General features: G+C 42.4%; 1 protein-coding gene across 1 annotated transcript in view; it reads left to right on the top strand.

Annotated features, from left to right (window-relative positions):
• The first annotated feature begins 4,520 nt into the window (after nucleotides 1–4,520).
• The window catches only part of LOC133832310 (ribulose bisphosphate carboxylase large chain-like), a 72,238-nt gene continuing 58,691 nt past the window's right edge, over nucleotides 4,521–18,067 (top strand). Inside the window, exon 1 of the mRNA XM_062262671.1 lies at nucleotides 4,521–4,993. Coding sequence (XP_062118655.1) covers nucleotides 4,521–4,993 — 473 coding nt within the window. The remainder of the gene's footprint in view (nucleotides 4,994–18,067) is intronic.

Here is an 18,067-nt window from a genome sequence, read left to right as displayed (position 1 = left end):
CATATGAACAGCACGTGATCGATCATTAATGAAGGTCTGGTCGACCTACAACCAGGTTATCAAAAGAAACTCTACAACTTAATAGACAAAGGAGTATGCTGCTCAGCAGAGAAAGATGGACGGAAACATGCGACCAGAGCTGTTTGTTTGATCAAAACAAACGCTCCAATATGATTATAAGATAGATATTTGAGGGATATTTGCTAATTTAAATGTAAAAAGTATTATTTAAATTATTATGCTTGTAACGCAAGTGAAGGATGGCCCATGGCCAATATGTACATCCATGAGTCTATAAATAGGACTCATAGGATTTATTTATTTGAGAGGCTAGATTTTGTACTCAGATAGAGATAAGGTGTTTATATACACAATCTTTCTATCCATCTTCAGGACTTGTGAAACTCAGTGAGCCCTAGTTCACTGATCACGGGTTTTGGAGCCTTTTACATTAATAAGAACACTAAGTGGACGTAGTTCATTACAAATCATCGGGGTCGAACCACTATAAAATATTTGTGTCGTTTGTAATATTTCATTCAACTCATACTTTTCACATCGTTTTTGTGACTCCGTGTCGTTGACCAAATCAAGGGTCAACATTTTGGTGCTTTCGTTGAGAGCTGAACTCAAGGATATCAAGAAAAAAATGGCTAAGAACACCAGAAGGACATGTCAAGCTGGATAGACTACAGAGAATCCACAAAATCCACCTCCTTCACAAAGTGTGACAGATGAGGAGCCACAGTTGGAATTGGAAAGAAAGTGGAGGAGATGGATGATGGAACCCTGCGAACAACCTTGGGAATTATGCTGGATGAGTTAGCCACCTTAAAATCTAACCAAGAAAACGTGGTTGAGACAATGGTGATGCAACAGATGGAGCTCAACCGACAACGGTGAGAATTAAATGAGAGATAGGTGGACATGGATCATCGATAGAGAGACGCGACAGTGGCCTGAAAAGGGACCATTTAGGTTGCTCAAGGACTTCCACCTGCACAAAGCCCCCAACCAGACTTACTGCTGAATCCTCATCCTCCTCAAAACCCATGATCAGAGCATCAGCATTGTCCTCCAAACCTACAAAACCCGAGAAATTCATAGTAGCCGGAACAACACCAAGCTACCCAGTAGGAAAGACAACCTCGTAATCCTGGTAAAAATAACGAGCAGCGTCAAACCTCTCATGCTAGTAGAGGAAGAATACAACAACGTCAACATAATAGGGACAAAAAACGTCCCAGAAGCCCTAGACGTCTTGCAATAGACGAGCAGGTCTTACCTGGCAGGGGACAGGTTCCCTCAGGAAGAAGGAGGTAGCCGGACTTAGGCTCTGCGGTCTGGGATCCCCTACGACAAGACAATGTCTCGGGACCCAATGGCCAGCGCATGCCTTGTAACACCCTACTTCCTTAGAACCGTTGCTATGTGAGATTAAAACGTGCTAACTACTCGCTAATTGAGGTTTTAGGTTAAGTGTAACTAAACTGTATTAATGGTCGTTTAAAGGCATTAAATATAAAAAACGCGGTTACTCATTGAAAATATTAAAAATTAAACATTTGGGATCCCAAAATACTGTTTAGAAAATATTTACAACTCAAAATACATGTAGGGTCTACTAGGCGACAAATTCAAGTCTATACATTGCATTTACCAAAAATACCCCTGGCCGTGGCAGCTAGGTAGGCCGAACATGTACCCGTCGCTCCACGTTCTCCATACTTATGGTTGGTCAACCTTACCCCTGCCCTTACCTACACCATAGAGCACCTGTGAACTGAAGCCCAGCAAGAAAACTCAACACAAAACAATTAACATATGCATATCTATCAATCAGCGTATAATAGAACATCCAATGGGCTAAACACATAGCGGCCATGTCATCTTAGGCGCTTTACCAGGCTCTGGGTTTGTAGTCTTCATCGTGAGGATGACTCCAGCATCCTATGAGGGTCTCGCCCTAATAGCTCACACTACGCGTGCTCAACGTCGTTCTAAGCCCCTTGTCATACTCGGCTTTGCACTTCGCTTGCTAGCACCGCTCCTAGCCCTTGCCGTACTTGGCTTTGCACTCCACGTGCTCAACATCGTTCCCGACCCCTTGCCGTACTCGGCTTCCTGCCGTTCTCGGCCTTCGTCATTCCCGGCATTCATCGTTCCCGGCCTTCACCGCTCCCGGCCTTCGCCGTTCCCGGCCTTCGCCGTCCCGACCTTCGTCGTTCATTCACAAATATGCAATACATAACATAATATCAACAAGTATTTAAACATATACTAAACATAAACATTAGGGATATGCCCTACAATTCAATCATATAGGGCCATGCCCTGCAATACAAACAATAGGGCCATGCCCTGCTCTACGGGTACAACAATTTTCTTAACTATGCCCCAAGCTTCTTGACAACCGCAATTCCGAGCACAGTCCTCTAACCTGAGCCTCGCTGAAAACCTAGTCATAACACATTCACATTAGCCATCCATCAGGCTCTAATCTAATAAATAACTCCGAAACATAATTCTAGCCTCCAGAACCTTGGATTCTACCAATCCGGGTGATAAAAATCCTTCCCAAGCCTTAACTTTTGGGTTCCCGAGCCAAAAACCTTCAAACATCCATTATTTTGAATTTAAGCCGCAGCTCAGCCCCTTAAGGGCCGCGACATGCTTAAGTTAGAGACAAAATGCCTCTCTGTTGAGGGACATGGGCCTTGGCGTGCTTGGCAGACAGAGGCTTCCAGCCTCTTCGACACACACGGGCTGTAACGCCTGAAGAACAGGGTCGCGGCTCAAGCCTCCAAATCTAGAAAATCACCATTTTTCTCTGCGTTTTCCTCGAGCCAATTCTTCTAAAATCAACCCAACTCAATATCTAAACCCAAAATTATGCCTGGACTTTCCTTCCACACAATCTAGGGTCCATAACAAGTCCATAATATAACCTCATAAACTCAGCCAATATCTAAAATTAAACTTAAAAATCCAATTCACATGTAAACCTATAATTCTAACAATACTCAGCACAAACTCAAATACTTCAGTGCTAGGTTCCTTACCTCAAGGATGATTTCGAGCTTAGACTAGTACTCCAGCACCCTAAGCTTATCTTTCCCAAGTTCCAAGCTTTAGTTTCTGAGTTTCTCCTCCAAAATTCCAAAAACCGGCCGAGTCTTCTAGAGGATGAGAGAGAACCGAGAGAAAGAAGAAGTTGAGAGTGTTGATGTTATCCTTCACTTAAGTCTAGTTTTTTATTTATCAAATCATCTTAATGCATATTCAATCTTAGCAAAAGTCTAAAAATGCCCCTTAAGTTATCTAAGTCCTCAAATATCATAAAGGGCAAATTTGTCAATTGCCAAACCCCGTTAATTCCTCAAATATTCCTATAAATCTCGTTTAATCCCAACATATCTAAATCATTGCTAAATTACTACCCATTACTCAATAAATCTTGAACACATAGTACGTTCCCAAAATACCCCTAGGCTCCTCCCGAGCTGGGTATTTGACCCAGTTGTGACTTTCTAGCTAAACTGCTCCCTAGGACCGTCTCGGATCGTGCATTGCAAATTTATCACCACTCACTCGTGGTATCAATCATAATATACACAAATATTGCATTTATGCCTTTAACGGACTAAATTTACAAATATGCACCTAACAACCAAATATGCATATTTAATTCACCTAAACATGCATTTCTAATCACACAAGCATCAAATACATTTATTAACATAATTAAATCAATTATTTCCCTCCAAGCATGCTAATCAAGGTCCTAAGCCTTATTAGCAAATTTGGAACATTACATGCCTCCTCCTGTTTACTGAGACGGGTTGGGGAGAAGAGAGAGGGACAATGCATATAGCAAGTCGCGTACCCACAAGTCGTACTTCAGAGACGACCATAATTATAGTGAAGGGGACTCCGGTTATCATCGAAGAAATGCTGGTTGGAAATAAGAGCAAAGGTTTGGGCAACAAAACCCTCCTCTAATGGATAATCGACCAGCAAGCCAGAACGCATGGTTGCAGCCCAGACAACCTAACGTCTTTGATCGGCTAGGAGCAAGTGAGCAGAGACGAAGAGACGAGGATTTAAGGGATATACTCAATGACCGAAGAGAAAGATGCAACGAGCATGTCCCAACTACAATGGTTGCTCCCGCCCCTGCTATATCAGTTGTTTTTCAGGCCCAAATAAACGCTCTGAACCAGGTAGTACAACAGCTAGTTTGGAATAAAACTTCCCATATAGATTATGACTGGAGAAAGGGCACCCCATTCATCAACATAATTGCCATGGCTGAAATCCCAAGCAAGTTAAAAATGCTAGTGCTGCTCAGCTATACTAGAAAAGAAGACCCAGTATCTCATGTGAACAAATTTGAGTTACAGATGGATATCTAGAAGGCAACCAAAGATGCTCGATGCAGGATCTTTCCCGCTACTTTGTCTCGTACTACTCAGCAGTGGTACTTTAAATTTCCACCGGACAGCTTATTGTCATGGGAAATGTTCGTAAAAGAATTTTACAGACAATTTTATGCTGGTCGGATACATCCAACAGAGGCCAACCAACTAGTCGATATAAGGCAAAAAGAAGGAGAACCTCTTAAAGAGTACATCCAGAGGTTCATGCGAGTAGCCGCTCGAGCCAAATCAGTTATAGATGAGGGAAAGATGATGGCCATTACCGCAGGGGTGCAGTGCCGGTCCCCACTCTCGAGCGTCCTAAGAAAAAATGGAGTCAAAAGTACTCAAGAATTCTTGGATCGAGCAGACAAATACATAAAGTTGGAGGAGGCTATTACCAATGAAGGACAGTCTCCAAATGCCAACCAGTACAAAAAAGAAGAGTCGACCAAGGCTGTTAGTGGGTCTAGCGAACCCAACAATAATAATGGCAACAATAATAACAAAAAAGGAGGAAAAAGGGCAAACATTGAGCAGACAACGTTTGATAACAAGCGCCCTAAGAAGAATAGGTACGGACCAAGATTTACCAACTACACAGCTCTGGTCAAAAGTCGAGGGGAAGTGTATAAGTGTAACGCCCTGCTAATTAGGGTCTGTTACCAAGTGTGTTTAAAACCAGTGCTAGACTTGCTAAACAAGTCATTTGGACTAAACATGTGATTAAGCTATGAAAGGTTTAGGTATTTAAAATTTTGGTCAAGTCATAACCATTTCATTAAACCCAAAAACATGTCCTTTACACGGGATCCCAAAAAAATTAGTTTAAAAACTGGTTACAACATCCAAATTACACAACAAGCCGACCTAGGCGGCAAAAGGTGGGTACAACCCTAACTTCCTTAAGAATCTCGGCCGTGGCGGTCGAGTAGATTGCATATGTACATGTCACTGCTATCGCCCTCCAACTCATGGCTAGTTGAGCTTCTCTTTACCCTTACCTGCACCACAAAGCACCCGTGAGCCAAAAGACTAAGCAAGAAAACATATTAAACAATTTACAGAGTAATATATCTGTCAAACAGTAATAACTAAATATGGTGTATTCATTATACAAATCAACAACCATAGAGTTGCACAAGTGGGTGTCGCACTTCCTTTTAATTTGTTGGCATCTGAGCCAGTCAAGTGCGTGTTGCACTCCAAGGGTGGCCCAACCATGGTGGCCCATACTCCACGTGAAAAATGCCAATCTCAGCTTATAAGTTGAATCCTACTGATCCTCGACTCATAAGTTGAGCCTCACAAGCCCCTAACCTATAAGTATAAGCTTTAAGACCCTCGACTTATAAGACGAGTCTCTCAGAATTCAATTAACCTTCGACTAATAAGTCAATCTCCAACTAACATCCTAATAATCCTCTAGTTTATAAACCGAGCTTTCTAGTCACAATAGACAATCACATATTTCATTTAACATACATACCTACTGTAACGACCCAAATTTGCTAATAAGGCTTAGGGCCTTGATTAGCGTGCCTGGAGGGCAATAGGTGAATTATGTATATAATATGTGAATTTATGTGAATATGTGATAAAGATGCATGTTTAGTTAAATTAAATATGCATGTGGGCCCCGCTTGGATGTTAGGAGTATGTTTGTGATTTTAGCCCGTTGAGGGTATAAATGTGATATGTTTGTGATATTTACCTGTGTAGTACGATCTGAGACAGTCCTAGGGAGTAGTTAGCCAGAAAGTCACAACGGGGTTGAGAATCCGACTCAGGGCGAGTCGAGGGGTATTTTGGGTATTAGATGTATTATGGGGTTATCGGGTTATGGAAATAAATATTTGGAGATATATTTAAGGTTAGAATGTCTACGAGGGAATATTGGGGAAATTTACCATTTTGCTCTCGGGGACGTTTTTGGCACCCCGAGCCTTGAGGTAACCTTAAAGCTTAAGTTAAATAAAACAATGCCTAGGAAGTTTTTAGAAACTTAGAAACTGAATTTTTCTCCCTCTCTTGAAGCTGTCCTCTCTTCATCTTTCTCTAAGGCATATCAAGGGAAATCTTGGTGAAACTAACTCGAAGCTGAGGAATTCAGCTGGGATTTAAGGGAGCTTGAAGCTTGGAGCTTAGGAAGCTGATTCAGAGATTCAATCCAGCAAGGGGTTTCGGCGAGGCTCAGGTTAGGGGACTGTGCTCGGGATATCGGTGCTTGGAAATCTCGGGACGCAGGTAAGAAAACCACTGTTCCCATAGAGCTTGTATGCAGGGCAAAGCCCAATATGATTGTATTGCAGGGCGTATCCCTTTGATTGAATTTATTTATGCTCAATATATGCTCTATTATGCTATGAGTGAAAATATGTAAATGATCGGCAAGAGCCAGGAACGGCGTAGGCCGAGGTCGGCAGGGGCCGGGATCGGCATTAGGCACGTGGAGTGCAAGGCTGAGTGCGGCAAGGGGTCGGGAGCAGCGTTGAGCACGTGGAGTGCGAGTTGCCAGGGCGAGACCCTAAAGGATACCTAGGATATCCTCACGGTGTGGACCGCGAACCCAAGGCCTGGTAAAGCGCCTGGGATGGCATGGCCGTATGTGTTTATCCTATTGATGGCATGTTTATATGCTGAGTGTTTGTTATGCATATGTTTTCTGCTTGTAAGGGTTTTCTTGCTGGGCTTCGACTCACGGGTGCTCTGTGGTGCAGGTAAGGGCAAGAGAAAAGTCGACCAACCATGAGTACGGAGAGCGTGAAGCGGCGTGTACATGTTTGGCCTGCCTAGCTGCCACGGCCAGTGGTTTTGAGAGATGATTTTATTAAAACCTAGATTTTGTCGTCTAGTCGACTTGGTTTGTACTTATATGTTGTAAATATTTATAAAAAGTATTTTGGGATCCCAAATGTCAAACACATTATGTTTTTGAATAATTGAAATTATTTTTCGAAGTTTATAACTCTGTTTATGATTTAATTACACTTTTGACCTAAAACCTCGATTAGCGAGTTGAATGCACGTTTTAAAGTCACTTAGTAACGGATCTAAGGAGGTAGGGTGTTACAACTTGGTATCAGAGCAAGCCAAGGTTTATGGTTCTGGAGATTGACCGAACATGTACGCTCGCTATCAGTGACAAGCTCGACTTAGGGTTGGTTGGTATGATTGACTAATATGCTTGAATATGTGCTTGAATGTCCTGTTTGCCTGCTTATTTTATATAGAGCATGATGAATGAGTTAACATATGCATGATGTCAGGGCATGGCCCGTTGTGTGTTATATGCTATCTGTACGTTATGTGAATTATTGTCTGTGGTTGGTTGATGTGTTTGGGAGGTGGTTTTGGATGTTGTTATCATGCCTAATGAGTGGCGTCGTTGGTTGCAGGCATATTTATTGAGATGCCTCGACAATCATCTAGACTCTGCGGAAGTAGGGCCGAGGATGACAACTAGGGTCAGGACCCTCCACCTACCCCACAGAATTGGCAAGAGATGTTTGCCGAGATGGAAGTAAGACTACAATGAACAGAGGAAGAGCTGTGACAGTTGAGGCAGCATGCCTCACCTCAGGTCACTGGGCTGCCAGTTCAGCAGGTTGTGGCGCCAGTGCCTGTTCAACCTGTTATGGAGAACAGGTGGGAACCTTTGTATGAGAGGTTCAGGAAACAGCTTCCTCCCACCTTTGAAGGTGGATTAGACCCACTGCGGGTAGAGCAGTGGATAAATATGATCTCCTCAATTCTGGATTTTATGAGGGTTCAAGGTAATGAGAGAGTAGGTTATGCTAGCTACATGTTGAGAGAGGATGACCGCATCTGGTGGGACGTGGTAGTTCAGAGAAGGAACGTAACAGTTATGACTTGGGAAGAGTTCAGAAACTTATTCAATGAGAAGTATTACAGTGTGGCCGTTCGAGCTACAAAGGTTGATGAGTTCATCAACCTAACTCAGAATCAGTTGACCGTGACTTTGTATGCTTTGAGATTTGATAGATTGGCGAAGTTTGCACCAGATTTAATGCCGACTGATGCGGCAAGAAGGGACAGGTTCATACGGGGTTTGAATGTTATGATTGCTCGTGATGTGAATATTACCTTGGATCCAAAGACTACTACTTATGCTCAGGTTGTAGACAAGGCCCTTACAGCTGAGGGGTCCGAGGATCAAATCTGGAAGGAAAGCACTGTTAGGCGCGATGCCAGGAGGATAGTGCCTCCTTTTATTGGATCCAGTCAAGGTGGCGGCTCTAGTGAGCAGAAGAGGAAGGCCCCAGATTCCTTTGTTCCTCCCAGTTCAGATAGGAGGGCATGGGGTGCTTCTACTGGTCGTCAGGGTGGAAGTGAAAATTGGAGGAGTTTTCCAGTGTATCCGTGGTGCAGGCATCAAAACTAGGGTGATTTTAGGATTAGGGCATGCTTTGTCTATGGGAGTGCCAGTCATCTGAAGAGGGATTGCCCTCAAGTCAAGAAAGACTGAAGCAAAGTGACAGTCTTGCTCCTGCTAGGGTATTTACTTTGACTCAGACTGAGGCGGAGGCTAGCCCCTCGGTTGTGATAGGTCAGATTTCTAGTGCTAGATCTTCTTATACTGCATTGTTTGATTCAGGAGCTACTCACTCGTTTATGTCTGCTAGGGTGATAGATCAGATGTGTAGACCTAGTGTGTTGTATGCTAGGGGTTTTCAGACTTTATTGCCGACTGGGGAACTGGTAGTCTCTAGAAGGTGGATTAGAGCTTTACCAGTAGAGGTAGATGGTAGGGAGTTTTTTGCTGATCTGATTGAGCTTGCGATGGATGACTTCGAAATGATCCTAGGGATGGATTGGCTATCAAAGTATGGGCCGACAATTGACTGCAAGCACAGGATGGTGACTTTTGAACTAGAAGGGGAGGTACCCTTTGTATTTTTGGGGACAGCTAGTGGACCGCGGTTACCTATGATTTCAGCATTGAAGGCTAGAGACTTGATGTAGGAAGGTTGCATAGGATTTCTAACCAGCGTTGTGGATACCTCTAAGGTAGTGTCGGTTGGACTGAGAGAGACTAGATTGGTGTGTGAGTTCCCAGATTTGTTTCCAGCAGATTTTCCAGGGTTGCCGCCGTAGCGGGAGATTGATTTTGTTATAGATTTGGTGCCAGGGTCGAGCCAGTATCTAGGACACCTTATAGAACGGCTCCACCAGAGCTAAAGATTTGAAGATTCAGTTGCAGGAGTTACTTGATTTGGGGTTCATCAGACCGAGTTTCTCGCCATGGGGTGCTCCAGTGTTGTTTGTTAAGAAGAAAGATGGAACTCTTAGGATGTGTATTGATTACAGGGAGCTGAATAAGTTAACCATTAAGAACAAGTATCCACTGCCTAGGATCGACGATTTATTTGATCAGTTACAGGGAAGAACAATGTTTTCTAAGATAGACCTCCGACCAGGTTACCATCAGTTAAGGATTAAAGAGGAGGACATCCCAAAGACCGCTTTCCAACCGAGGTATGGACATAATGAATTTCTGGTTATGTCCTTTCGATTAACCAATGCCCCAACAACTTTTATGGATATGATGAATAGGGTTTTCAAGGATTATTTGGATAAGTTTGTAATTGTGTTCATCGACGACATCTCGGTGTACTCTCAGTCAGAGACAGAGCACGAGCAGTATCTGCGGATGGTTTTACAGCGGTTAAGGGAGCATAAGTTATATGCTAAGTTTAGTAAGTGTGAGTTCTGGTTACCACAAGTTACATTTCTGGGCCATATCGTCAGTATAGAGGGGATTCTGGTTGATCCGAGTAAGATTGAGGCAGTTAGAGATTGGCCTAGACCGAGCAATGTTCCTGAAGTGAGGAGTTTTCTGGGTTTAGCGGGATATTATCGGTGGTTCATTGAGGGGTTCTCCAGAATTGCTACGCCTTTGACAGAACTGACAAAGAAGAAGACAAGGTATGTTTGGACAGACAGATGTGAGAACAGTTTCAAGGAGTTGAAGCGGCAACTGATCACCGCGCTAGTGTTAAGTTTGCTGACAGATAATGAAAAGTTTGTGGTTTATTGTGATGCATCTAGACAGGGTTTGGGGTGTGTGTTGATGCAAGCTGGTAAGGTGATAGCCTATGCATCGAGACAGATAAAGGAGTATGAGCAGAGATATCCCACGCATGATTTGGAATTGGCAGCGGTGGTGTTCACACTTAAGATTTGGAGATATTATCTTTATGGTGAGAAGTGCGAGATATACACCAACCATAAGAGCTTGAAGTATTTCTTTACTCAGAAGGACCTGAATATGCGCCAAAGGCGGTGGCTGGAGTTGGTTAAGGACTATGACTATGATATCCTATACCATCCTGGGAAGGCTAATGTAGTGACTGATGCATTGAGTTGGAAAGGACCAGGACAGTTTTTTACTTCGAGGCAAATATCTGATAAGCTAGCCGAGGAGATGACTAGAGTAGGTATAGATTTGGTGGTTGGTTGGTTAGCCAACATCACTCTTCAGTCTACACTCCTTGAGAGGATCGAGGAGGCGCAGGGGAAAGATTCCCAATTGAGAGGTCACAGAGAGAATGTCTTAGTTAGAGCGACTAAGAACTTTTCTATTTCAGAGATGGGGTTACTGAAGTACAAGGGTCGGATCTGCGTTCCGATGGATTCTGATATCCGGCGGGAGATCTTGGGTGAATCGCATACCACTCCCTATTCCTTGCACCCGGGTACGACGAAGATGTACCAGGATTTAAGAGTTTTGTATTGGTGGTCGGGCATGAAGAGGGATGTGGTGGACTATGTGGCCAAGTGCTTAACTTGTCAACAGATCAAGGCCGAGCATCAGAGGCCAGCGGGGTTGCTGCAGCCTCTAGGGATTCCAGAATGGATGTGGGAGGATATTAACATGGACTTTAAGGTTGGTTTACCGAGGACCGTGGGACAGCATGACTCGGTGTGGGTGATTGTGGATAGATATACTAAGTCCGCCCACTTTTTGCCTGTTAGGACGACTTATACAGTGGAGCGGTATGCTGAGTTATATGTGAAGGAGATTGTACGACTTCATGGGGCTCCGAGGTCGATAGTATCCGACAGGGACCCCACCTTCACTTCCAAGTTTTGGGAGAGTCTGCAGAAGGCTATGGGCACGCAGTTATGGTTTTGTACCGCTTATCATCCTCAGACAGATGGACAGTCTGAGAGGACGATTCAGATATTGGAGGACATGTTGCGAGCCTGTGAGCTAGATTTTGGGGGATCTCGGAGTAAGTATCTCCCTTTGATTGAGTTTTCGTACAAAAACAGTTATCAGGCGACCATTGGAGTGGCTCCATATGAGATGCTTTATGGAAGGAAGTACAGATCACCTATCCATTGGGATGAAACAGGTGAGAGGAGTTATTTGGGTCCAGAGATGGTTCAGAGGACCAATGAGGCAATTGAAAAGATTAGAGCGCGAATGCTCACCTCCCAGAGTCGACGGAAGAGTTATTCAGACCTGAAACGCAGGAGCGTGGAATTTCATGTTGGTGATCATGTGTTTCTTAGGGTTTCACCTTTGAGGGGAGTGAAACGGTTTGGTGTTCGGGGCAAGCTGAGCCCTAGGTTTGTTGGCCCCTTCGAGATTCTAGAACAGGTTGGAGAGGTAGCTTACAGACTAGCGATGCCTCCAGCTTTATCAGGGGTTCATGATGTTTTTCATGTGTCCATGCTCTGGAAGTATGTGTCAGATTTGACGCACGTTCTTAGTTATGAGAATTTGGAGCTAGATCAGGATTTGTCCTATGAGGAGAAGCCAATTAGGTTCTTGACCGGAAGGATAAAGTCTTGCGGAGCAAGACCATCGCCTTGGTGAAAATGTTGTGGAGGAACAACAAGGTCGAGGAGGCAACATGGGAACTTGAATCAGAGATGAAGGAGCGGTATCCCGAGTTGTTCAAGTAATTTCGAGGATGAAATTTCTGTAAGGAGGGGATAGTTGTAACGACCCAAATTTGCTAATAAGGCTTAGGGCCTTGATTAGCGTGCCTGGAGGGCAATAGGTGAATTATGGATATAATATGTGAATTTATGTGAATATGTGATAGAGATGCATGTTTAGTTGAATTAAATATGCATGTGGACCCCATTTGGATGTTAGGAGTATGTCTGTAATTTTAGCCCGTTGAGGGTATAAATGTGATAAATGCAACCAGCTGAAGGACAAGATTGAGTTCCTTATATGACAAGGAAATCTGAGGAGATAAATACGACCAAGGGACAATCCCCAACAAGGACCTAATGGAGGCAACGAGTAGGCACTTACATGACAACACTCGCCTTCTCTACAGCTGGCCCCGATCGTGGGCACCCTACTCACTATCTGTGGTGGACCACACTTAGCTGGTGTCAGTGGCAAGGTAAGAGAGAGATATGCCAGGACCCTATGTCATGAGCGGGACATTGAAATGCTAAACGTCAAGGAGTGAACTCCCAAAAAACTTGAACAAATGAAGAGAGTATAACCTTCTCCGAGACGGACGCACAACATGTCTGATTCCTCCATTCAGATCTCTTGGTCGTGGATGTTCAAATTTCCATCATGATGGTAAAGCGAGTGTTGGTAGATACTGGAATCTTGTGAACATTCTTTATAAATCGTCGTTAGAAAAAATGAAACTGTCAATACAGGATTTAGAACCATGCAACCAAACCATCTATGGTTTCTCCGGTGAAGGACTTGCACCAATAGGGTCGATCAAACAACCAGTGTTGGGAATATATGACTTTACTCTTTGCAAATCAACAATTAATAATGATAATAATGCAATATTCGAAAACATAGATGTTGATCAAGATTCAAATTCAAAGTATGAATGCAATTCTTGATAATCAAAGAAACATGTTCATGATATGAATGTTAATCTTGAATATAAGAAACTAAATGATTAAATGATGATAAGATGAACTTAGATACATTAATCATCAATACCAATAATGAAAAACATAATAGAATGACAAAATACAAGATTAGGGTTAGAGAGATACAACCTTTGTATTGAGCAACTTGAATCTTCAAACTTGGGAAACTTCGAAGGCTTATACACAATAATGATATTGTTGTCCGAAATCCCTATTCCAAGCCTTCCCAATTGCTTGAAGCTTCAACTGAGTAGAATGAGATTTCAGATTGAAAAAGCCTTAAAACTCTTGCAAGTCAAGCAATGCTTGATGAGTTTCTTGGAGAAAACCTTGGTCTTAGAAAGCTAGAGAGAGAATGAGGTTAGAGAGTGAGAGAGTTAGAAAGTGAAATCAAGGCTTTTAAACTTTAATAACTCACATATATATATATAATGTAGGCATCATCATTACTCTAACCAATAGGATTAGAGCATTTTAAACACGTCATTTGGAGAATTTTATGTAAACTGTACGGCCCTAAAAGACCACCCAAGCGATGTATCACCTGTCAAACGATGCATCGCCTGCTAGTAGGTGACGTATCACCACCCTCTCTGACTTTGGACCCATCCAATTGTCCTAAAATTGCTCCAAAAGCTACCAAAATGTTTGGGAATGTTTGGATACCTCATTGTATCACTTTAGAGCCACAAAAGTCACTTTTAGATGCCTTCTACACAATCTCATGTTTTCACTTCTCTTTAAGTGAAAAACAGTTAAGTATTTTGCACCTCAACGTGTAAACATCTTAACTATTACATATAACCAATCTCAATGTCCCCCCACTTGGTTAAATATAATCATCTCTTCTTAGCTTAACCGTTTTGGTGCATAAAATAAAGTATCTTTCGATTTGAACTTTATCATAGTGAAAGTATTACAAAGCCTTATCGAAGTCATTAGTGTCTTAAAGATTGAACCAAGTACTCCTTAATGATAAACTGGTAACACCACATGCACCTCCACTTGACCATTCATTTTCCCAATTTTCTTACTTAGCACTCATATGCCCATGTGCTCATCCATTTCATGAACTTTCTGGGGAGAAACTCCAACTCCCATGAGAGGTGGCACTACCTCTAAGCCCACATAGGTGAAATTCTTACAAAATCTTTGCTACCTTTAGAGATGCTTGTTGCACACAACTGAACTTTATTAAAAGCCTTAGGCTTAACCCTCACTCTATAGCAACCAACACTAACCATCCTTGGATAGAACTCATGATTTTGTTAGTGTTGAAACAATTCACCCAATAACTTTCTTACCCATTGAAATCTTTCCCTTGATGTTCACAAGTTTGGAGTTGGGTTGCCATTAATTGTAAATATATTATTCTAAGATTTTTAGTCCCATCACATTTGAAGTAGAACTTACTAACCTCTTCGCAAGAGGTTTTGTAAATGGATCTGCTAAGTTCTCACTTGTCTTAACATATGAGATCGATATATTCCTCCATGAATTAATTGTCTCACATACTCATGTCTTTGACTTATATGTCTAGACTTCCCATTATATACACCATCATATGCTCTAACCAATGTGGCTTGACTATCACAAAGTATCGAGATCGTCAATACCTCATTCATAGAAATTGGGATCTCCAACATGAGATCCCTAAGCCACTCGGCCTCTTTGCTGGTTTCCGTTAGAGCTTTAAATTTGGCATCCATGGTTGAGTGTGAAATACATGTTTGTTTCTTAGAACTCCAAGAAATCACTCCTCCTCCGAGCATAAACACCCAACAACTTGTGGAGAGATTATCTCCTACACTTGATATCCAACTCACATCAAAATATCCTTCAAGTATCTTCGGGAACTTTGAATATAGGAGGCCTAGTTGCTTGATCCTTTTAAGGTACCCTAGAACTCTCTCAATCGCTTTCCAATGTTCCATACTTGGATTGCTAGTAAACCTACTTAGTTTACTAGCCGCATATGCAATATCCGTTCTTGTGCAATGAGTGGCATACATTAGACTCCCTAATGCACTTGCATACTCAAGTTGAGTCACTGCTCACCATTATTATTTTCAAGCTTTATGCATGAATCAAATGGTGTATTTGCCTCTTTGATTTTGAGATGACTAAACTTGTCAAGCTCTTTCTCTACATAGTGTTCTTGACTTAAGGCATAACCCCCACTATTTCTTCTCACTTTTATACCCAAGATGGCATCAACCTCTCCAAGGTCTTTCATCTTGAAAGTGGAAGATAGAAACCTCTTCGTTTCTATTATGCCTTTCATATCATTACTCAAAATCAACATATCATCAACATATAGACACACCAAGATGACATAGTCATCACAAGTCTTAGAGTATAAGCACTTGTTCGAATTATTTTGTCTAAACCCATCCGAAATTATGGCTTTATCGAAATTCTTATGCCATTTTTTTGGTGCTTGACTTAAACCATATAATGATTTAACAAGCCTACACACTTAGAACAAAACCCTCTGATTGTTTAATATAAATCTTCTCATCGATATCTCCATTTAGGAATGTCATTTTAACATCCATTTGATGAAAATAAATTTTATATATTGATGATAAAGCAAATAGTGTTGGGGTTTTATGCCTTAATTAAAACCCAGCTTCTTTGTAATCTCATTTTATTATCAATAAAAGAATAGAAATGATTTTTTGACTTAGTCAATCTGTAACGACCCAAATTCGCTAATAAGGCTTAAGGGCCTTGATTAGCGTGCCAGGAGGGCATGATGGGATTTGTGTGTGACTTTGATGAGTTAAATGCATGATTATGATTTAAAGCATGTTATATGACTATTTGTTTATCTGAGATGCATGACTATGTATATTAGTATGCATGTAGGCCCGGATCGTGTTAGAAGGGCATAACTATAATTTTGGCCATGTTGGGCATAACTGCATTGATATGTGATAATTGTATTATGTGAATTGTACCACATGTGTGTGGTGTTATTATTGTGATGCACGTGCCAAGACGGTCCTAGAGAGCTAGTTTACTCAAAAGTCACAACGGGATTTTATACCCGGCTCGGGAGGAGCCTAGGGGTACCTTGGGAATTGTTATGGTTAAATTGAGATTTAGTGGGTAATGGTTATTGGTGATTGAGTAACCTAGGTAACCATTAGTTACTGCTGTGAGTAACAAGTTTAGTTGGAAAATGGTAGAATTGAAATATAAGTGGAAGGACTAGAGTGCCCTTGAGGTTTAGTTAGCAAAGGGTTTTGATGAAGGGGTAAAATGGTCATTTGGCAAGGGGTTTAGACAAATTGCAGCTGGGTTATATGGGGTACTCGGTTTAAGCTTGTCATTGTTTGGTTTTGTTAAAAATAAAGAGAAGAAAAACTAGAAGAAGAAAAGTTAGGGCAAGAAGAGGAAGAAGAGAAGAAGGGAGCTAAAACTTGAAGGATTTAGGGGGAGAATCAAGGAAGCTTAAAGGTTGAATTCTCTCTTGAGGTAAGGATTTTATGCAATCTTTAGGTTTGTTTCTATTTTTGATTTGAGGAATTTAAATGCATGAGTTAAGTTTTAAGTTTTGTTTGAGTTTGCTGAAATTAGAAATCAAAGGGTGGAATTTGAGTGTGATTATGTTTTGATCTTGATGCTAGTGTTTATGGGTTGTTGGGTGGTTCATTTGAGGTTTTTGAATTGATTTCGGGGCTTGGGTACCTGCTTGGGATGATTTGGGAGTGTTTTGGATGATGAAATGCAGAGGAAAAAACCCAGTTTTTTTGGGTTCGCGAAGGAGCGCTGCGGCCCTGTTCTTGGCCGCCGCGGCGCGAGGCTGTTTGCAGTCAGGGAGCTCTCTGACTTCTCTGGGCGCCGCGGCCCTTGCGGGTAGCGCCGCGGCGCTACGCCTTTTTCAGGATGAGAAATTGCGCAATTTTGAGCCTTTGCTCCGGGGGTTCGGGGGATGTTTCCGATGAATTGTTTTAGGAATTTGGGAGTCCCGAGAGTGTGGGATTGGTCCCGGGAAGTGGTTTTGAATTGATTAGTATTAAAGGATGTTTTATGTGTGTTGTGACTAGGCTATTGGAGAGGCTCGTGCTAGAGGACCGTGCTCGTGACTTTGGTGCATTGTGAAGCTCGGGATGCAGGTAAGAAAACTATAACACCCGTAGGATAGGGCATGGGCCCATAGTGTGATTGCGGGGCACGGCCCTATATTGCATTATGAGATGATTGCAGGGCACGGCCCTATATTTTGCATTACATGTTAGGGTGTAGACTTAAATGAATTGATATTTGTGTTGAATGTTGTTTGAGTCATACTATATGTGGTTATAGTAGGAATGATACGGCGCGGAGCCGAGAACAGAAATGGAGCCGAGGACGGTGAAAGGCCGAGAACGGCAGTGGGGCCGGTAGTAACACTTAGTACATGGGATGCTTATGGTCAGGGTAGGACCCAGTGGATACGTGTGATATCCTTACGGTGAGGATCGAGACCCCAGGCTTTGGTAAGGCTTCTGGGGCGGCATGGACGTGTTTGCTTAGTCTAATGGTTGACTTGTTTATCTGTGGACTATCTGATATGATTAACTGTATATTTTGTATATGTTATGAACTGCATGAGTTTTCTTGCTGGGCTTCGGCTCACGGGTGCTCTGTGTTGCAGGTAAGGGAAAAGACTGAGTCAACCAACCATGAGTACGGAGAGCGTGAAGTGACGCGTACATGTTTGGCCTGCCCGACTGCTTTGGTTGGGGGTTTATACGAGAAATGGC

The sequence above is a fragment of the Humulus lupulus genome, chromosome 4 (genome assembly GCF_963169125.1).
Source record: "Humulus lupulus chromosome 4, drHumLupu1.1, whole genome shotgun sequence".
Lineage (NCBI taxonomy): Eukaryota > Viridiplantae > Streptophyta > Magnoliopsida > Rosales > Cannabaceae > Humulus > Humulus lupulus.
Note: the sequence above shows the minus strand (reverse complement) of the source record. Positions and strands in the feature narration are given on the sequence as shown.